This window comes from Athalia rosae, chromosome 2, assembly GCF_917208135.1.
Source record: "Athalia rosae chromosome 2, iyAthRosa1.1, whole genome shotgun sequence".
NCBI lineage: Eukaryota > Metazoa > Arthropoda > Insecta > Hymenoptera > Athaliidae > Athalia > Athalia rosae.
The window spans coordinates 21,544,633-21,567,893 of record NC_064027.1 but is presented as its reverse complement, the minus strand read 5'-3'; the positions used below and the strand labels follow the sequence as shown (position 1 = coordinate 21,567,893).

The window sequence follows — 23,261 nt, the reverse complement described above, 5'->3', positions numbered from 1 at the left end:
GTCGGTTCGCGACGGCCCATCGGCCGCGTAGAAAAATTCCGATAAAAATTTCGTATTATACGAGAGGATAGCGACGGAGGGAGAAAGACAAGAGCGTGAGGATAAATTTGAAATTGTTCGAATTGGAGTGAATTCGAAGGTTGATCCACCCTTCGGAGTTGCGGGTTTCGGAGTCTGAGAACCCTCTTCAAGTTATACGGCCTCGTCTATAGTATACCTTCGGCAGATAAACTTTATAGACGCATTTTTCATATTTCATATAAATAGAACGCATATCGGCATTGTGAAGAAGAGAAGAGAAGAGAAGGAGAAAAAAAAAAAAAGTCTCGAGATTCGTAGAAGCCCCGTTTTTTCTTTCATATATCCAGCGATGTGCAGAGCGATAAGTTCCGCTACTTCAACTGTTCGAGGTCGAGAGAAAGAAGAGAAGAGAAACGAAAAACGAGACGATATTAAATCGATCGGGAATGAAGGATTAGGCGCGAAACATGTGGGAACTGTAAAGAGCATAGAGAGAATCGAAGCGGAGAAGTATAATCCGAACACGTAGGAGTAAAAGGATCGGGAAGAATCACGATTTATATCGGTGAAAAAAACAAAAAAAAAAAAAGAAAAAAAAAATGGTTTTACCAACAGCAGAAATCCGAAATTTTTCAACCCTTCTAGTTCAAGTGTGAATACGACACAGCGTCAGGCCCCCCCTTTTGGTTTTATACACCGATTCAATTCCCTCGGCATCCATTTTCCATTTCGAACTTTTCGCGATGAAACCGCACATCTGTTTTCAACATCGTGTCACCTTTATAGCCCCATTCTCAGTTGGGTAATTTGCCGAGGATTCCATACGGCGTATGGAGAGAGCAAAAAACAAAAAAATAAAAATAAAATCCGAGAACGAACATGCTGAAAATAGATACTTGATATTCTCGGATTAGAAGTGATCGTCGACCGGGGTTCGCCGTTACAACCCCCCGGGTGTTTCGAATAAGGTGAAAAACGAAGGGCAACGTCGTGCCGTCTGATTTCGTGCCGTGTACAACATTTCAACATTTTCACGTTCACTTTCAAGAAGTGATAAAGTAATGTAATATGCAAAGAAAATGAATTATCGATTCAATTGTCAGTGGCGCTTTTCCACGAGTTCGAGGATCTTCCAAGATTCATATCTCCGAGATTCTCGTAAGATTTTAATTCCACTTTCCGACTTCCCACCTCTCATAGCTTGCCCCTGACACTGCAGATTTCTCGTTGCAGTTAAATATATAATTCTTATCAACTGTCCCAAGTTAATACAAGTTTACCGATCGCTTTCATCTTTCATTATGCATCTAATTCACCCCCCCCCCCCCCTTCTTCCCTCTTCTTTTATTCACAATATTTTACAGCAACTTTTCTCTCTTCCACAAGATTTCACTCTCGTTCTTCGGGCGCGTAGTGCGTGATTTGTCACCTTCGTTGAATCCGACGAGTGGCAGATCGCCTCCCATTTTATAACCAGTTCCTGCAACCTCTGTACGAGCGTCGAAAGGACCAGCGGCTGGCTGGTTGAGTTCGTTTCCTTATAGACTATGAGCTCTAAAGTGGAAGCACAATATTTGCTCAGCTGCTTTGAATCGGTTGGGGACGTCGTTGCCTCTCCTTCCTATGCTTTTACTTCCATTATTACTCTCTGCGTGGGCGAAGAAAAAAAAGAAAAAAAAAAGAAAGTAATTTCTTTCAAGCAATCCTTGGAGGGCTTCGCATACATTTCTGTACGAGCACGCGTTAGACGCTCATACAATACCCGTAATACCCCTGCTCACGTATAATTTCATTCAACTTTATTGCTTTACCTCCGATATCGGGGGTGTAAATTTCTTCGACTTCCAGACACAAATAGCTCCGTTTCAACTTCGAAATTCGATAAAAGAGTATAACGTGCAATGACCGCAGCTGGTCGTCCGACTCTTCGTACTCGTGAACCCCCCTTTAAGCTCTGATAATTTCATTCGGCTCGGATACCAGTGGAACACCGACGCGAAGTTAACATTGAATTTTCAGAAAGCGCTTTTATTCCGTTACGACAAATTAACAAAACTGTGAAACTTTCGGAGCTATCGGGAATTTTCCGAAGCCAAGAGAACTGCAGTTCAGACGCGAGGTTCGTTGGAATTTTTAATGCCGTTATTATACGAAGTATCGCGTGTGCAGAATGTGTTGCAAAATATATTTTTAAAAAGTAAAATAATCATAACAAGAGAATGGAAAAAAATGAACAAAAATAAGCTCAGGAATGAGGTGACGTTGATCGATCGTGTAATTCTAAATACTTTTCCTCTCTTTTGTGTACACATCATCAACACAAATATGACGGTTATGCGACTTTAAAATATGATAAATAAAGTGTTGAGGAGAAAAGAAAAAGTTCTGAATTTATCAAAGGGGTGTTACGGCACGAGGTGTGAATTTCGAAAGTCGCGTTATAATAAAATCTATATACACATCCGTTACGCAATTCGGCGCGTGAGAGAAACGGTATACGGAGGTAACGCGTCAACGGTAATTTTCATTACGTACCTACGCAGTGAGGAAAGTTTTTGGTTCGGATGCGATTTGTGTGTAGTGAGGGAAAAAGGGACTGCGAAAGCGTAAGGAGGGAGCAAGAGGAAGGGTAGCTTGTTGCGCACCATCGATCCGTCTATTTCTAGTCCTTCCATTTCTCGCCCTACAGCAAACTCTGTTTCTCCCCCGTCACTTTCTCACTCCCTCTCTCCCTCTCCCTCGCCCTCTCTCTCTCTCTCTCTCTCTCTCTCTCTCTCTCTCTGTTTCTCTCTCTCCTCCCACTCTCCTCGGATTCGCCCCTCCATAAACACGCATATTTGTATATAAATGCATGTAACCCGGGAAACCATGCAGATATGCTGCAAGCTCCGTTTCACTCGTCCCAAAACAACACTTGTTGACTCGGTTGCCGAATTAATTGCAACCTCTTCGCATGTACGTGAAAAGAAAAAGAAAAAAAAAAAAAATGACGCGGTTAATAAAGCTGCGTTGAATATAACAACAGTTTTTTTTTTTTCCGATAAAAATGTATAGCTAAAACGTAAACGCAATTCTTCGGGGGACATAACGATGACAATAATTATTATTTTTGTTGCGATTATCGTAACGAGGTGGGGGTGCAGCTGCGGAGTTTTTTTTTTTTTTTTTTTTTTTTTCATTTATTCGACCCGCGGGACTGCAGGATAATATACTTTCGAGTAAATTTTTAATGTATATGAATTTTTTTTACCCTACTCGCGGGTTTTTCAAGGGATTAAGATCAGGGAGCTCGGTTTTTTCGTGTCTGCCTTGCACGAGTTTTACTCGAAATCTTGGAAGAAGTTTCGAGAGAATGCGAGGCGCGCTTAGTTCGCACGATAAATACCCACCTCAGTTTTTAATTCGGACGCCATTTTCGTGCTCCGTAGTACCGAATAAGTGCGACGAGCTCACCTCGCCTTTCATCCGACTGGTTTTTTTGCCCCCGTCTTTTAAACCGCAGAGAGTAAATGTGAAAATAAAAAAAATCAGCTATATAATTGCAGGTATACGCGGAAAAAGACGCAGTTCGCCGAAGGAAGATTGATAGACCGCTTGGAATTGATGAGGCGAAAACCCTTCAATTATGCGATACCCGACGATGATTGACAAACTTGTACAATAGTGTCTATGGAATACAAGTTTTTCAAATAATTGAAAATCGCCAATCAAGTATCATATCGGGAGATCGCGAACGGGGATAATAAAAATTGTGATCCGAATTGGTTTTTTTTTTTTTTTCACACGCAGGACAAGGGAAGGAATAAGTCAAATTTATTACTGTGGGTGAAAAGAGAAGAAAATTTTGTTTTCGCGCGTAGGTAGGAGACGGGCGAGATATGAAGAGGGTGAAGCGGAATGTTTGAGAAAGAGAAATTCTCGAAACTTACTTTCCCGCACTCTTAATGAAAATCGATCGGTTATCTCGGCTCGTTTCGAAAGAGAAGTCGGTAAAACTCGAATCCCTAACGAAAAATAAAAGAAACTTGCAGCGCCGAAGTAAATCCACCCGCTTAGGTATATATACGAGTTGGAATTTTGTATCGGTTCCAAAAAAACCCCCTCACATTCCCAGTGTTAGGACATTCGTGGGTATCAGCGATCCCCCTTTGTTCTTGTTTTTCAAACTCCCCGGACTCACGGGGTTCGCCTTAATTGCGGTGTGAGACTCGCAGTGTTCGTGAGAATCTCCACTCCGTGTAACTCAACTTCGTCTAACGACCAACGACCGTTTGTTACGAGGAAAGTAGAAGGAGCTATTCGAGGTTTGAATGTCCTCGCGTCGATTATCGATAACGTTTGTTTCACGGAGTTTGGGAATCGGGAAGCGGGAATGGAAGCGAAGGGTTCGGTTTACACAGGTTTTCAAGGGTTGTTCGCGGACGTTAAGAAGCCCTGGACAGGACGAGTCCGGAGTCGTAGCGTGGGGTTGAAAAGGAAAAGGAGGAGCGAAAAGGACGTGAGCGAAACAATCGATGTAGGCAGGGTTTTTACTCTACCCAGGTCTGAGGACGACGAAAAGGTGCGATTATTGAGCCTCGCGACCTTTGTTGTAAGGGCGGGTCTGAATCACGTGATTCCTACACCCCACCTCCGTAATGAACCTGCACCTGACTTCCATCTTGAGACTGTTGGAAAAAAAAAACAAAAAACAACTAAGCCATAAATTCAACCAATTTATCATATCTGTATATATACACGTAGATATATCTGTGCAACGCGACATTCTGAAATTATAGCGCGTTCCTGGGCGAAGTCATAGCAAATTCACCGCGACTATCGTCGTCAAAAACAAAGAGCGTATTCCCTATGCGATGTGCGTTCACGTATGCGCATACCTATGTACATAACCGTGTAGATATATATATATATATATATCGGTAGAACGTAGAGTTCGCTTTGAGCTTTAGCTGGCTGCACCTGCAGCAAGACATAAAGGAGTACCTGTGGTGTGGTGAACGGTCTGGTGCAAAATTTGCGTTCGATATCAGAGGTACTACTGCAGCCTTGCGTGAAGAGCTTATAGTATGCTGCGTAGTGTGTGTAGTGTGCACGGTCCGAAGCACGGTCCAATTGGAAAAATGAAGTAACACGCAATTGCCGGGACCTCGGCACTTTGACACCACAAAGTGCTAAATTGCCTACAAAGGCTGTTGCAGCTTGATAATAATGATAATACATCATCGCACGCGAGCTTAAAGTCGTCCATTCTTTTGTTTTAATTTTCCGAAAGCAATCGGAGGCGTCTGGAAAACGCGACGAGCTTTTTTTTCGTCGGACATTTATCGACGTCGACGAAGTAATAAATATTTCTGATTATACTCGACTGAAAAAACTGAAACTATATGAATTAAAAAAAATACCTACTACGGAGAATTTCATTACTATAATGTTTTATGAACGGCACACCGGCTCGTAATAAGAGAAAAAAAGAGAACAAAAAAAAAAAAAAAACGAACCAGCCTCGCTTGCGCCAGAAAAATTTGCAAACTGCGTTAAACTGCACATAATAGTACATCACATGAGTTGCCGTACGTAGGTAGCTTTATGTAGGAACATACGCAAAGAGTTGGTTATAAATTCAGAAACGGTAGGGGTGGGTTACTCAAGTGAGAGGTGGCTCGTATTCTACAGCAAGTTGAAAAGCACGAGCTGAGAAGATCGATACACACTAAATTTATGACAGCAATTAACTCCAGCTATTTTATAGCGCTTATTTCTACCGTCCTCGTATTCCCGTATCACCGCAGGGTATTTTACCGAAATCACAGCCCCGCCCCCCCCCCCCCCCCCCCTGAATTTAATATTATCATTATAGCCCTGCGTTACCGTCGTTTTTCTACTTAGTTTTTATATCACACGCTAAGCTTCGCTTAAACCTGACTTATAATAACTTGAAAAATATTTTCACCTTTTTTCGTATCGGGATATTTTCATTTTTATTCATTACGACTTTTTACTCTTTTTCGTTTTTGTTTTTGTTTTTGTTTTTGTTTTTTTCTCTCTCTCTTTCGGTTTTTTTTTTAACCGATATTCGTACGCCACACGCGGTAGAAATTATACACCCTCCGCGTATTCCCCAAGCTCGACGCGATAATTAACAAACTCTCGTTAAAATTTCCACCCTTCAGTCATACGTTGTGACGTTATGATTTTGTAATTTTCAATAATTAGGAACTCGATATGTAGCTCGTATATACCTGCAACAGCGTTCGTCGTCCAATAACTTCACGTGTCCTGCGTATGCTGCGTTTACGACCAAAATTTTTAATTAACGTCATTCTTGCGCAATTCATAATTACTGCGTCTTTGCTGCTAGGCGTTACTTGGATTTCATTCTTGTAGTCGTTTCGAGGAGTTGTTCTCACCTCCGTCGAGTTTAAAATTCTTCTTCTTTTTTTTTCTTCGAACACTCCGAGTTCCTGGAAAGGACGCGCGCTCCCATCTAGATGTACGTCGTTATATATTTTTCTCTTGCGGCACATCCGCCTCATTCAATCCCTCTTCACGACCCCCTCGCTCTCCCCTTCTTCCCACCCCAATGTTTCGATCACTCGCCATTTTCTCGTGATCCATAAACGCGACACACTCCCTCCCTCCCATGTCCCCTCCTTTTACCGCCCTCTCCATATATTCCCTCCGGGATAAGAAGAACACAAGAGGAGCTGATAAACAACGAAGAGGAAGTTGAGTGCGAATAAGATCGCGTATACGTATACGGCGCGGGAAGCCCGCAGTCCGTTTCGGTGGTGATCGCGCCGTGAAAATTACGTTCCAAAACTCCAAAAACCCTTCCAGTGTACAGAGATATTGTGTAACTACGTATAACCATCTGATCCGGCAATCTTCTCTTTTATTATCTGCAAGCAATCGCGCCAATCTTCACTCTCTCTCTCTAATCTTGGTTTTTGAAGAGCTCACCGAGTACGTAGATCTGATTGTGCATTCATATTTTGTGTACTTCGTGTTATACGTCAAGTATGCACGTTCATCAACCGCAAAAAAGTAAAGAAATTCTCATCTCTCGCTCCCTTCGTTTCTATGGCGCGCCGCCAAGTTTTAGGGGTATCTATATCAGTTTTCCTTCTAATTCGCAATTAGGAAAGTTAATACGTGATGCGAATCCTAGCCATATTTTGAAACGTGACTCATTACTTTTGTCTTCATTTCTCCGCTGACGGAACTGAAAATAAAATCCTCGATTTTCAGCCTGTGCAAGATTATTATATGGTACGTTGGTAAAGCTGGTAATAAAGATTTAAAAAAAAAAATGAAAATGAAGACGAAAAATAGAAAAGAAAATACTCTCAATTCAACCAAACGTGTGTATCTATGGCGGTCTTTCACGTTTGTAACTTGTAAGAAGATAAATAGCCGAATCAAACGATAATCGAAAAGCATAATGGGCCGTATAAGAAGATTGAGTCATGAAAATTGTCCTTTATTTGGTGTATTGTTGTATGTTGTTTTGTGCCTTCGGTCTTAAAACTTCATAAATAATCGTAAAAAGAAACGCATCGATATACATTACCAAAATATCATCCAATAATCTTACAATTTTTTTTCCAAAAACAAATTCTATGTAGTAAAAACAATGAGAATAATACAGAAAATTAAACGGAAAGTACCCGCACATCCGTTATCTGAAAAGTATAGTTTCCGAATCGATGAAAAATCCAATTTTGTGACTCTCATCAATTTTGACTACGTGACACGCACGTTGGGAGCTCGCGAGCGCGCGACATACGTACGTACAGCTGTAATATTCCCCGTACATCCGAAAATAGAATTTGAGCGATATTTTCTTTCGCTTAAATTTTTTCCACTCCTTTTTCTTTGGGGTAAACATCGATACGAAAAACAAGTCGCGATATACAAGCGACAAAAAAAAAAAAAAAAAAGAAAAGAAAAACTGAACAAAACCAAGAATAAATAGAACATGGCGCGCACTTGCGAATATAGACTTGATTTAGGGGGGGGGTGGAAAATTTACGAAAATTCTCCGGGCGAATGTCGAAGTATCGGGGTGAGCGAGCCCCCATAAATATCCTTTTCTCGGAGTAAGATATGAAGCCAATTCCGGACGGTATGAGTCTCACAAACTTCCAATATGTTCCTTAATTGACAGAAATCGTGAAACGGGAGCAAACCGAACGCGATGCCAGGGGTTCGGGGCTCTTCGAGATACCGAAGTGAAAAGAAAAAGAACTCGACCGAACCCTTGGCGGTAATCGTATAAATTTATGGAACGCGAAAACCCCTGATCGTTTCGTTTTTTCAACAAAGCTACAGGATTTTCCACTGAGCCCGAAAAATTAAAATTTGATTTTTCACTCGAATCGAGGTTTGGAAAATCACCTCAAACGACACGCATCCCCAGTTAGACGTTGTGTGTGTATATTTGACCAATTCGAATCGATTTCAATTCAAATTTCTGATAATAATTTCAAATATTTGAGAAAAGGGTGTTTGCCATGGAATTTTCATCTTTTACAACATCGGAGAAAAGAAAGCGGGAAAATAAGGCGGAGAAATTAGCTGATCGCTTCAGTTTTCGAGTGAAATGTAACAAGTGTCCAACAAGAAGCGAGTGTCGGGATCTTATACGATGAAAGTACCCACACCGTTGAATTTCATTACCTTTGTCTAAACAAGAAAGGGGTAGATAGGTGGCTCTCGGAGTACATAGCTGCTCGCACTGTATGTATTCGATCTAGGTGCACATGCATCCATATATATACATATATATATATACGTATATTCCGTACGGTCGGAATCAATCGATATTGCGGTCTTCTCATCGTCCCACCGTTGCTTAATAACCTAGAGAGTAATCCTATGATATAACGTGGTAAGCGATCTATGAATGCATCAAACAGAAGGTCGTTCCAGAGTTTGATCATCATCGTCATCCCGTTAGTTAAAATCGAGAAGAGACGTGAGGAGGGAAGTGAAGGGGAGCTAATTAATCCCTAGCATTTGATATAACCGTGTAATAGCGCCGTAAAGGATTTCTCACCCTCTAGATTCTAGACTACACTCCAGACTTCTACGACCCTTGAGAGGGCCTCTTTTGATGAGAGTGAGGCGTTTCAAAACCCACCGTATGCATAACGTGACACGCTTCTTATTCTCCTAAGACGCTAAACATTTTGCAAAAGTAAAAACTTCTCGAGCGGCTCAACCCTCTTCGATTTTTGCTCGATCGGGAACGGAGAATTTTTTTTATAAAAGTTCAGACGGCTCGGGACAATTTTAAGCCAGCCCTAAAGCGCCTCGGTATTCGAAATAAGTTCGAAATGGCAGGAAGATGTTTCCTGAGCTTGTGAATCGCTGCAACTTTGAAAATCTTAAAAAAAAAAAAAAAGTCTCGACGCGTTCAACGAGATCAAACTGACGAGAAAAAAAAAATTCCGGGGCCAATTTATCAGGTTATTCTTACAGAGGAACGATTAAATCTGTTCAGCTTCGCAATTTTCTCTATTTTTTTTTCCTCAAACACTAAAAATCCTGTCAACCGTAATTCGAGCCACTGCAGCTTTTCACAATCTTCATAAACAAAATCATAACTAAAACTCAAATGAAAATTCATCTCGTACTTCGTGCGGGTCTTCTTTAGCGAAGTAAAACTTCTAATAGATGTCCTTTGAAATATAGCCGCTTCTCATGAGTTTCTATACGAACGAGACTAGAGAAATTAGTTTCAATTGGAAATGAAAAAAAAAACAGCTCTTTGAAATGGATGGAACTTTTGAAGCTCTGATGTTTTTTTTATTCCGAGAATGAGTTACGAGTGTTGTATGGGAATCAAACTACAGGGACGAGATAGCGAAGGAATGGGAGACGACTGCACCTTGCGATGCAATTTCATGTGGAAAAGAAGTAGAAACGGGAGCAGGGAATATCGGTTGTCAGGTTACGGATGAGATAGGAAAAGACGTCGGGGAAAGTGGAGAGCCCGGACGTAACATCGTGCTCGGTTGTCGAATCGTTTGTACGGACGAGCGAGGCTTCCATTTAAAAGCGTTCGAATCAGCTCCAGAAATTGTCTTCGAGCTCGCGGAAGCGGAAGAAACGTCATAATTCAAAGCTCACGAGAACATCGAATTTCCGAATCGATCAGTTTCCCCGAAAATTCAACGACGTGAAGAAAAACCGGACCACTCGAAGAATCTTTTCTTCTCATCCGTACGCAAATAATTTCATTGTAAGATGCATGTTTATTGATCTGACGATTAGTGTATAAGAATTCGACATGACTTTTTTCGCGTATCGTTGTACAGATCGTTTATCCGGCTGAGGCGAGGCGATCGTCAATTCGTCATTTGGCGAATCGTTTGATCGGCGACTCGCACTTAACTGATCGAGAGTTCTTTTTTACCGCGTTTATCCAGCGCGTGTAGCGAAAATAAAAAAAAAAGCGACAAATTCGCGCGCGCGAACAAAAAAAAAAAAAAATCGAAAATCGAGAGACACGGGGATAGAAGAAGTTAGCGGAGTGGGTGGTTTTCTCATACACTCGGGGTTGTCGGGGCACGAAGAGATCGTCACTCTCGGATTTTTCCTCGGGTATTCACGAGGCGTTGTCTACGACGAACGTTGTCCCGAGTCGGAGCCGTCCATTTATCACCCCTTACCGCGACCGTTCCTCTTCAGGGGCTAATGTCATCGCGAAAAATCCTTTCACCATCCTCCCCTAGTTCTTTGCTTCTCGCTTTATTCTTATTTAGTTTTCTTTACATTTTGTTTGTTGCTTATCTTATCGCGCGCGCGTATCGCTATTTTTCCTACCGTTCCGCGAGCTCTCCGCTCTCCCCGCCTCGGTGGACAAATTTTATTTTCATTCCTCGCGAATCGACTTACCCGGATGTGGCTTGAATATCGACTTCCGGCCACGACGGTCTCCTGCGACAAAACATCAACGGGGGACGATCCGTGGGCGCGGTGTTCCTCCGAAAGGATCCAACTCTCCGTGGGGAAACGTTGCCGCCTACCGAATTCGGATGCACGGATAGTCCAGGACCGGAAGTACAGTCCAGAGTTCGACGACGAGTCGATAATGAACGGGCGTGCGGAGGCGTCACCGTTCCGGGGGGTGGAACCACCTGGAAAACACTGATTTACAATTTCGCCAACAGAAACAAATTATCGTCGCTTGAATCACTTCGAGACTTGGTTACATCGGGTGCATTGTTCGAATCGAGATTTCCTCCGAATTGATTTCCGTAAATATTTTCACCCCCCCCCCCCCCCCCCCCCGCGTCAACCGAGCGTTGAAATCCTAACGGGACTCGCACTCGAAAAAAAAGACCACCCTAAATTATGTATAATGCATACGCGAAAACAGAAACGGATATGCACGGCGCCCCTTGCTTTTGAAATTTCAACAAATTATTCTATTCGCGACGACGATACGTATGCGATTTACATCTAATGTTTATTGCATGTTTCTTTTCTACTTTTTTTTTTTTGTTTTATTCGCACCTCCCGAACGTCTTCGAACCTTTGTTGAATCGAATTTTGTTTCTTTGTAGCGTGGTGTAAAATTCCGCGAACAGTTTATTCTAGTCTCCGAAACAAAATTAATTCGTTCGACAAAAGATTGAATGTAAAGAAGAAATCGAATCGGGATAAATTGGAAACTGCATCTCTCGCGACGATTCGAATGGACCATTGTTACGTGGGGGGCGGTTGTCTTAACTTTGCGATAACAACAACAAAAAAATTGATAAACTAAAAAACTAGGCCAAATTGGGGAATAAGAAGGAGCGCAAGAGGGGTAAAAAGAAGTGTGAAAGGGCCATGTAGAAGGGCGTGGGAGTTGGCGCTGTGGGTGTCTTCCCCACCTTTGGAAATCCATGGGGAGTCGTCTGCTGTGAAATTGTGTTGGTATTGGTGGTGGACGTGACACTCCCGGTCGACCCGCTGCGCCCAGGACCTCCCTGGGTCGAATCCTCGCGACTGAATGAGAATCTTTTCGGGCTCAAACTCAAGCTCGCAACGCTTTCGCTTACGTACTGCTGCACCGCACTAAAAAAGCTCATTTTTCAAGAATATTATTTACTTTTACTTTTACGAATTCCCGAGGAGAAAGCCGGTTAACCGTAACCGCTTTGATTTCTTTATTTCCGGTCGAATTCTCGTCACTATTTATTCCCTCTTCACTCGAAATTCTCCAGGCATATTTCGATGTACATTAAATTTGTACTTTACGATTAAGAAATTGTCGATTAAAAAAAAGCTCGGTAAACAGTCGATGTCGTTTTATAATGTAGTAAAAATTTTTATATTTCACAATTTCTTTACGCCTCACATCGATTAGGCTGATCAAAATTTTGTTTTTGTTTATAGCTTGGTCATTTTTCTCGTCGAATTCTAATTTTCGTATTCTTCCCCTTAATCTTGATAACGCAATGATTGTCGTAGATTTCCTACACCCGAAGGCATATTTTTGATCACTTTTATTTTACGTCGATTCGAAAAAATCCTTTACAACGTTTTCGCAATCGTTTCTTTTCAATTATTTTTTTTTTTTTCGAAACTTACTGTTAGATGTTCGTTTTACTTATTTTCCTGTATAATTTTGTACGTAATTTATTATCATGTTTTTTTAGAATATTTTGATTAACACTCCGCAGAACGTTCCACTCAACAATGATAATTCGAATGGGAAATAAAAAATTTTTGTTCGATTCGATTTCAATAAGTGCAAAATAAGAACCGAAAAACTAAAAACTACGATTCACTCAATATCGTGCATTATTGTGCGACATTAATTTTTCGTTTTATCACATAATTTCAACAACGTTACGTATACGCAGAGGATTATTTAGGGCTGATTAGCGGTATTAAAACTGATTAATTCGCGGCGCACTTCTCTTTTTTGTTGAAAATCAATGTTTCGTCACGTGAATATTCGATTTTACTCGAACTCCTGATCGACGGCGTAGTCCACCCAGTCATCTGGAATCAAAAAAACAAACGTCGATCGTTAAAGCTCGTCTCGAATCAAATCGGAGAATAATCAATTGATCATCAATTAGCGACGGAGCGTGGATTAACCAAGTGTTGCGAGCAGCTCCTTCCGTTCCAAAATTCGAATAACACCTCAGTGAAAACGTGTGAAGTGCAATAATCTGGGGTGTGATAAATTCGAGTGGCTGACAAAGGCGCAATTTTAAAGGAGAGTCCCGAACTTTGACGGATTTTTTTTCAGCCGAGCTTTTCATCGTCATAAACAATTAAACGGCGTCAAAGGGACTGGAGGAGGTGTTACGAAAAATGCAAGCGCCCTCCAATAACACTGGAGATAAGAGGAGGAAAAAGGGGGTGAAATACAATCCTTGGAGCAGGAAAAACGCGCGCGGATGTAAAACGATCGCAGAGTTTCTCATATCAAAGGACGAGAATAATTAAATATTCCGCAAAACTTTTATAAACCGCAAACGAGAGGAGTTTGACAAAAAATTATTCATCCCGGGGATAATGCGGTATACACAGTCGATACACGCTGGTAATAAATCGTACTCGCAACCGGTGGAGTAAAATATAGTACATTACGATACAAGTGCGCAAAGTAGGTGATTCCCGTACGAGCGGGGTTTGTCGCCCGAGCGAAGCGAGGGCGACAAAAAAGCGAGTGTGGGTACACCTACGCAGCGGACGAGTATCGTATCATAGATATATTGAATATATCTATGATCGTACACTATTTTTCCTACTAGCGTGCGCAAAGTTCGATCCCTATGATAATTATCATTCCCGCACGCTTACTTACAATTAGCTACATTCTAGCACGCTTAGCTACATTCTAGCACGCTTAACTATATTCCCGCATGCTCACTCAGCGTGCGGAAAAGTGGTACTTTGCGAACGCAAATGCGTGCGCAAAATCGAACTTTGCGCACGATAGTAGGGAAAGAATTGATCGTATTGCACTTTTCTTATGTATTTCGACCTCAGGAACACGAATCTGTTGTCCAAATTGAGCTACGATCCTTTCTCTTCGAGATATCCTCGAATTTGAACCAAAAAATGCGAAAAAATGGGGATAAGTCGGTAATTCCCGAAGATGGAACAATTTGGCTCTCAGATTCGAATTTCTGAGATCGAAATACATGAAAATAGCACGGGAAACCCAAGAAAAAAAAATGTTGATTTTCGACCCAAAAATCGATAAATGTTCACGGGTTCAAATCCCTTTGGGGATTTTTGGGCGAAATTTTTTTTTTTCTTGCGAATTGATCGTACAACGGTCTTCTGATGTATTTTGACCTCAGAAATCCGATTCTGAAAGAAAAATTGATCTATCTCTGAAATTGACCGAGTGATCGCCAATTTTCAGCTCTTCGGGATCAAGACTAAGAAGATCATTCTATCGTCTATTTTAATGTAGTTCGTACCCAGGAATTCGAATCTGAGAGGATAGGAATTGATCGAGTTGCACTTTTCCTATGTATTTTGACCTCAGGAACACGAATCTTCAGTCCAAATTGAGCTACGATCCTTTCTCTTCGAGATATCCTCGAATTTGGACCAAAAAATGCGAAAAAATGGGGATAACTCGGTAATTCCCGAAGATAGAACAATTTGGCTCTCAGATTCGAATTTCTGAGATCGAAATACATGAGAATAGCATGGGAAACCCAAGAAAAAAAAATGTTGATTTTCGACCCAAAAATCGATAAATGTTCACGGGTTCAAATCCCTTTGGGGATTTTTGGGCCAAATTTTTTTTTTTCTTGCGAATTGATCGTACAACGGTCTTCTGATGTATTTTGACCTCAGAAATCCGATTCTGAAAAAAAAATTGATCTATCTCTGAAATTGACCGAGTGATCGCCAATTTTCAGCTCTTCGGGATCAAGACTAAGAAATTCATTCTATCGTCTATTTTAATGTAGTTCGTACCCAGAAATTTGAATCTGAGAGGATGACAATTGATCGAGTTGCACTTTTCTTATGTAGTTCGACCTCAGGAACACGAATCTGTTGTCCAAATTGAGCTACGACCCTTTCTCTTCGAGATATCCTCAAATTTGTACCGAAAAGTGCGAAAAAATGAGGATAACTCGGTAATTTCGAGAGGTAGAACAATTTGGCTCTCAGATTCGAATTTCTGAGATCGAAATACATGAGAATAGCACGGGAAACCCAAGAAAAAAAAATGTTGATTTTCGACCCAAAAATCGATAAATGTTCACGGGTTCAAATCCCTTTGGGGATTTTTGGGCCAAATTTTTTTTTTTCTTGCGAATTGATCGTACAACGGTCTTCTGATGTATTTTGACCTCAGAAATCCGATTCTGAAAGAAAAATTGATCTATCTCTGAAATTGACCGAGTGATCGCCAATTTTCAGCTCTTCGGGATCAAGACTAAGAAGATCATTCTATCGTCTATTTTAATGTAGTTCGTACCCAGGAATTCGAATCTGAGAGGATAGGAATTGATCGAGTTGCACTTTTCCTATGTATTTTGACCTCAGGAACACGAATCTTCTGTCCAAATTGAGCTACGATCCTTTCTCTTCGAGATATCCTCGAATTTGGACCAAAAAATGCGAAAAAATGGGGATAACTCGGTAATTCCCGAAGATAGAACAATTTGGCTCTCAGATTCGAATTTCTGAGATCGAAATACATGAGAATAGCATGGGAAACCCAAGAAAAAAAAATGTTGATTTTTGACCCAAAAATCGATAAATGTTCACGGGTTCAAATCCCTTTGGGGATTTTTGGGCCAAATTTTTTTTTTTCTTGCGAATTGATCGTACAACGGTCTTCTGATGTATTTTGACCTCAGAAATCCGATTCTGAAAAAAAAATTGATCTATCTCTGAAATTGACCGAGTGATCGCCAATTTTCAGCTCTTCGGAATCAAGACTAAGAAATTCATTCTATCGTCTATTTTAATGTAGTTCGTACCCAGAAATTTGAATCTGAGAGGATGACAATTGATCGAGTTGCACTTTTCTTATGTAGTTCGACCTCAGGAACACGAATCTGTTGTCCAAATTGAGCTACGACCCTTTCTCTTCGAGATATCCTCAAATTTGTACCGAAAAGTGCGAAAAAATGAGGATAACTCGGTAATTTCGAGAGGTAGAACAATTTGGCTCTCAGATTCGAATTTCTGAGATCGAAATACATGAGAATAGCACGGGAAACCCAAGAAAAAAAAATGTTGATTTTCGACCCAAAAATCGATAAATGTTCACGGGTTCAAATCCCTTTGGGGATTTTTGGGCCAAATTTTTTTTTTCTTGCGAATTGATCGTACAACGGTCTTCTGATGTATTTTGACCTCAGAAATCCGATTCTGAAAGAAAAATTGATCTATCTCTGAAATTGACCGAGTGATCGCCAATTTTCAGCTCTTCGGGATCAAGACTAAGAAATTCATTCTATCGTCTATTTTAATGTAGTTCGTACCCAGAAATTTGAATCTGAGAGGATGACAATTGATCGAGTTGCACTTTTCTTATGTAGTTCGACCTCAGGAACACGAATCTGTTGTCCAAATTGAGCTACGACCCTTTCTCTTCGAGATATCCTCAAATTTGTACCGAAAAGTGCGAAAAAATGAGGATAACTCGGTAATTTCGAGAGGTAGAACAATTTGGCTCTCAGATTCGAATTTCTGAGATCGAAATACATGAGAATAGCACGGGAAACCCAAGAAAAAAAAATGTTGATTTTCGACCCAAAAATCGATAAATGTTCACGGGTTCAAATCCCTTTGGGGATTTTTGGGCCAAATTTTTTTTTTTCTTGCGAATTGATCGTACAACGGTCTTCTGATGTATTTTGACCTCAGAAATCCGATTCTGAAAGAAAAATTGATCTATCTCTGAGATTGACCGAGTGATCGCCAATTTTCAGCTCTTCGGGAACAAGACTGAGAAGATCATTCTATCGTCTATTTTAATGTAGTTCGTACCCAGGAATTCGAATCTGAGAGGATAGGAATTGATCGAGTTGCACTTTTCCTATGTATTTTGACCTCAGGAACACGAATCTTCTGTCCAAATTGAGCTACGATCCTTTCTCTTCGAGATATCCTCGAATTTGGACCAAAAAATGCGAAAAAATGGGGATAACTCGGTAATTCCCGAAGATAGAACAATTTGGCTCTCAGATTCGAATTTCTGAGATCGAAATACATGAAAATAGCACGGGAAACCCAAGAAAAAAAAATGTTGATTTTCGACCCAAAAATCGATAAATGTTCACGGGTTCGAATCCCTTTGGGGATTTTTGGGCGAAATTTTTTTTTTTCTTGCGAATTGATCATACAACGGTCTTCTGATGTATTTTGACCTCAGAAATCCGATTCTGAAAAAAAAATTGATCTATCTCTGAAATTGACCGAGTGATCGCCAATTTTCAGCTCTTCGGGATCAAGACTAAGAAATTCATTCTATCGTCTATTTTAATGTAGTTCGTACCCAGAAATTTGAATCTGAGAGGATGACAATTGATCGAGTTGCACTTTTCTTATGTAGTTCGACCTCAGGAACACGAATCTGTTGTCCAAATTGAGCTACGATCCTCTCTCTTCGAGATATCCTCGAATTTGGACCAAAAAATGCGAAAAAATGGGGATAACTCGGTAATTCCCGAAGATAGAACAATTTGGCTCTCAGATTCGAATTTCTGAGATCGAAATACATGAGAATAGCACGGGAAACCCAAGAAAAAAAAAAGTTGATTTTCGACCCAAAAATCGATAAATGTTCACGGGTTCAAATCCCTTTGGGGATTTTTGGGCCAAATTTTTTTTTTTCTTGCGAATTGATCGTACAACGGTCTTCTGATGTATTTTGACCTCAGAAATCCGATTCTGAAAGAAAAATTGATCTATCCCTGAAATTGACCGAGTGATCGCCAATTTTCAGCTCTTCGGGATCAAGACTAAGAAATTCATTCTATCGTCTATTTTAATGTAGTTCGTACCCAGAAATTTGAATCTGAGAGGATGAGAATTGATCGAGTTGCACTTTTCATATGTATTTTGACCTCAGGAACACGAATCTGTTGTCCAAATTGAGCTACGACCCTTTCTCTTCGAGATATCCTTAAATTTGTACCGAAAAGTGCGAAAAAATGGGGATAACTCGGTAATTTCCAGAGATAGAACAATTTGGCTCTCAGATTCGAATTTCTGAGATCGAAATACATGAGAATAGCACGGGAAACCCAAGAAAAAAAAAAGTTGATTTTCGACCCAAAAATCGATAAATGTTCACGGGTTCAAATCCCTTTGGGGATTTTTGGGCCAAATTTTTTTTTTTCTTGCGAATTGATCGTACAACGGTCTTCTGATGTATTTTGACCTCAGAAATCCGATTCTGAAAGAGAAATTGATCTATCTCTGAAATTGACCGAGTGATCGCCAATTTTCAGCTCTTCGGGATCAAGACTAAGAAGATCATTCTATCGTCTATTTTAATGTAGTTCGTACCCAGGAATTCGAATCTCAGAGGATAGGAATTGATCGAGTTGCACTTTTCCTATGTATTTCGACCTCAGGAACACGAATCTGTTGTCCAATCTGAGCTACGACCCTTTCTCTTCGAGATATCCTCAAATTTGTACCGAAAAGTGCGAAAAAATGGGGATAACTCGGTAATTCCCGAAGATAGAACAATTTGGCTCTCAGATTCGAATTTCTGAGATCGAAATACATGAGAATAGCACGGGAAACCCAAGAAAAAAAAATGTTGATTTTCGACCCAAAAATCGATAAATGTTCACGGGTTCAAATCCCTTTGGGGATTTTTGGGCCAAATTTTTTTTTTTCTTGCGAATTGATCGTACAACGGTCTTCTGATGTATTTTGACCTCAGAAATCCGATTCTGGAAGAAAAATTGATCTATCCCTGAAATTGACCTAGTGATCGCCAATTTTAAGCTCTTCGGGATCAAGACTAAGAAGATCATTCTATCGTCTATTTTAATGTAGTTCGTACCCAGGAATTCGAATCTGAGAGGATAGGAATTGATCGAGTTGCACTTTTCCTATGTATTTCGACCTCAGGAACACGAATCTGTTGTCCAAATTGAGCTACGACCCTTTCTCTTCGAGATATCCTCAAATTTGTACCGAAAAGTGCGAAAAAATGAGGATAACTCGGTAATTTCCGAGATAGAACAATTTGGCTCTCAGATTCGAATTTTTGAGATCAAAATACATGAGAATAGCACGGAAAACCCAAGAAAAAAAAATGTTGATTTTCGACCCAAAAATCGATAAATGTTCACGGGTTCAAATCCCTTTGGGGATTTTTGGGCCAAATTTTTTTTTTCTTGCGAATTGATCGTACAACGGTCTTCTGATGTATTTTGACCTCAGAAATCCGATTCTGAAAAAAAAATTGATCTATCTCTGAAATTGACCGAGTGATCGCCAATTTTCAGCTCTTCGGGATCAAGACTAAGAAGATCATTCTGTCGTCTATTTTAATGTAGTTCGTACCCAGGAATTCGAATCTGAGAGGATAGGAATTGATCGAGTTGCACTTTTCCTATGTATTTCGACCTCAGAAACACGAATCTGTTGTCCAAATTGAGCTACGACCCTTTCTCTTCGAGATATCCTCAAATTTGTACCGAAAAGTGCGAAAAAATGAGGATAACTCGGTAATTTCCAGAGATAGAACAATTTGGCTCTCAGATTCGAATTTCTGAGATCGAAATACATGAGAATAGCACGGGAAACCCAAGAAAAAAAAATGTTGATTTTCGACCCAAAAATCGATAAATGTTCACGGGTTCAAATCCCTTTGGGGATTTTTGGGCCAAATTTTTTTTTTTCTTGCGAATTGATCGTACAACGGTCTTCTGATGTATTTTGACCTCAGAAATCCGATTCTGAAAGAAAAATTGATCTATCTCTGAAATTGACCGAGTGATCGCCAATTTTCAGCTCTTCGGGATCAAGACTAAGAAATTCATTCTATCGTCTATTTTAATGTAGTTCGTACCCAGAAATTTGAATCTGAGAGGATGACAATTGATCGAGTTGCACTTTTCTTATGTATTTCGACCTCAGGAACACGAATCTGTTGTCCAAATTGAGCTACGACCCTTTCTCTTCGAGATATCCTTAAATTTGTACCGAAAAGTGCGAAAAAATGGGGATAACTCGGTAATTTCCAGAGATAGAACAATTTGGCTCTCAGATTCGAATTTCTGAGATCGAAATACATGAGAATAGCACGGGAAACCGAGGAAAAAAAAAAGTTGATTTTCGACCCAAAAATCGATAAATGTTCACGGGTTCAAATCCCTTTGGGGATTTTTGGGCCAAATTTTTTTTTTTCTTGCGAATTGATCGTACAACGGTCTTCTGATGTATTTTGACCTCAGAAATCCGATTCTGAAAGAGAAATTGATCTATCTCTGAAATTGACCGAGTGATCGCCAATTTTCAGCTCTTCGGGATCAAGACTAAGAAGATCATTCTGTCGTCTATTTTAATGTAGTTCGTACCCAGGAATTCGAATCTGAGAGGATAGGAATTGATCGAGTTGCACTTTTCCTATGTATTTCGACCTCAGAAACACGAATCTGTTGTCCAAATTGAGCTACGACCCTTTCTCTTCGAGATATCCTCAAATTTGTACCGAAAAGTGCGAAAAAATGAGGATAACTCGGTAATTTCCAGAGATAGAACAATTTGGCTCTCAGATTCGAATTTCTGAGATCGAAATACATGAGAATAGCACGGGAAACCCAAGAAAAAAAAATGTTGATTTTCGACCCAAAAATCGATAAATGTTCACGGGTTCAAATCCCTTTGGGGATTTTTGGGCCAAATTTTTTTTTTTCTTGCGAATTGATCGTACAACGGTCTTCTGATGTATTTTGACCTCAGAAATCCGATTCTGAAAGAAAAATTGATCTATCTCTGAAATTGACCGAGTGATCGCCAATTTTCAGCTCTTCGGGATCAAGACTAAGAAGATCATTCTATCGTCTATTTTAATGTAGTTCGTACCCAGGAATTCGAATCTCAGAGGATAGGAATTGATCGAGTTGCACTTTTCCTATGTATTTCGACCTCAGGAACACGAATCTGTTGTCCAATCTGAGCTACGACCCTTTCTCTTCGAGATATCCTCAAATTTGGACCGAAAAGTGCGAAAAAATGGGGATAACTCGGTAATTCCCGAAGATAGAACAATTTGGCTCTCAGATTCGAATTTCTGAGATCGAATACATGAGAATAGCACGGAAAACCCAAGAAAAAAAAATGTTGATTTTCGACCCAAAAATCGATAAATGTTCACGGGTTCAAATCCCTTTGGGGATTTTTGGACCAAATTTTTTTTTTTCTTGCGAATTGATCGTACAACGGTCTTCTGATGTATTTTGACCTCAGAAATCCGATTCTGAAAGAAAAATTGATCTATCCCTGAAATTGACCGAGTGATCGCCAATTTTCAGCTCTTCGGGATCAAGACTAAGAAGATCATTCTATCGTCTATTTTAATGTAGTTCGTACCCAGGAATTCGAATCTGAGAGGATGAGAATTGATCAAGTTGCACTTTTCTTATGTATTTCGACCTCAGGAACACGAATCTGTTGTCCAAATTGAGCTACGACCCTTTCTCTTCGAGATATCCTCAAATTTGTACCGAAAAGTGCGAAAAAATGAGGATAACTCGGTAATTTCCAGAGATAGAACAATTTGGCTCTCAGATTCGAATTTCTGAGATCGAAATACATGAGAATAGCACGGGAAACCCAAGAAAAAAAAATGTTGATTTTCGACCCAAAAATCGATAAATGTTCACGGGTTCAAATCCCTTTGGGGATTTTTGGGCCAAATTTTTTTTTTTCTTGCGAATTGATCGTACAACGGTCTTCTGATGTATTTTGACCTCAGAAATCCGATTCTGAAAGAAAAATTGATCTATCTCTGAAATTGACCGAGTGATCGCCAATTTTCAGCTCTTCGGGATCAAGACTAAGAAATTCATTCTATCGTCTATTTTAATGTAGTTCGTACCCAGAAATTTGAATCTCAGAGGATGAGAATTGATCGAGTTGCACTTTTCTTATGTATTTCGACCTCAGGAACACGAATCTGTTGTCCAAATTGAGCTACGACCCTTTCTCTTCGAGATATCCTTAAATTTGTACCGAAAAGTGCGAAAAAATGGGGATAACTCGGTAATTTCCAGAGATAGAACAATTTGGCTCTCAGATTCGAATTTCTGAGATCGAAATGCATGAGAATAGCATGGGAAAACCAAGAAAAAAAAATGTTGATTTTCGACCCAAAAATCGATAAATGTTCACGGGTTCAAATCCCTTTGGGGATTTTTGGGCCAAATTTTTTTTTTTCTTGCGAATTGATCGTACAACGGTCTTCTGATGTATTTTGACCTCAGAAATCCGATTCTGAAAGAAAAATTGATCTATCTCTGAAATTGACCGAGTGATCGCCAATTTTCAGCTCTTCGGGATCAAGACTAAGAAGATCATTCTATCGTCTATTTTAATGTAGTTCGTACCCAGGAATTCGAATCTGAGAGGATAGGAATTGATCGAGGTGCACTTTTCATATGTATTTTGACCTCAGGAACACGAATCTGTTGTCCAAATTGAGCTACGACCCTTTCTCTTCGAGATATCCTCAAATTTGTACCGAAAAGTGCGAAAAAATGAGGATAACTCGGGAATTTCCAGAGATAGAACAATTTGGCTCTCAGATTCGAATTTCTGAGATCGAAATACATGAGAATAGCACGGGAAACCCAAGAAAAAAAAATGTTGATTTTCGACCCAAAAATCGATAAATGTTCACGGGTTCAAATCCCTTTGGGGATTTTTGGGCCAAATTTTTTTTTTCTTGCGAATTGTTCGTACAACGGTCTTCTGATGTATTTTGACCTCAGAAATCCGATTCTGAAAGAAAAATTGATCTATCTCTGAAATTGACCGAGTGATCGCCAATTTTCAGCTCTTCGGGATCAAGACTAAGAAATTCATTCTATCGTCTATTTTAATGTAGTTCGTACCCAGAAATTTGAATCTGAGAGGATGACAATTGATCGAGTTGCACTTTTCTTATGTATTTCGACCTCAGGAACACGAATCTGTTGTCCAAATTGAGCTACGACCCTTTCTCTTCGAGATATCCTCAAATTTGTACCGAAAAGTGCGAACAAATGGGGATAACTCGGTAA

The 23,261-nt window shown here is 40.1% G+C and overlaps 1 protein-coding gene across 5 annotated transcripts in view; it reads right to left on the bottom strand.

Annotated features, from left to right (window-relative positions):
- The window catches only part of LOC105689520 (BAI1-associated protein 3), a 107,555-nt gene that overhangs the window by 24,073 nt on the left and 60,221 nt on the right, over positions 1–23,261 (bottom strand). For all 5 annotated transcript variants that reach the window (XM_020854219.2, XM_020854220.2, XM_020854222.2 and 2 more), the window contains exons 2-3: positions 11,907–13,023; positions 10,924–11,165 (exon numbers count right to left, since the gene is read on the bottom strand). In XM_020854219.2, the coding sequence (XP_020709878.1) occupies positions 10,924–11,165; positions 11,907–12,104 (440 nt within the window). In that variant the 5' untranslated portion in view covers positions 12,105–13,023. The remainder of the gene's footprint in view (positions 1–10,923; positions 11,166–11,906; positions 13,024–23,261) is intronic.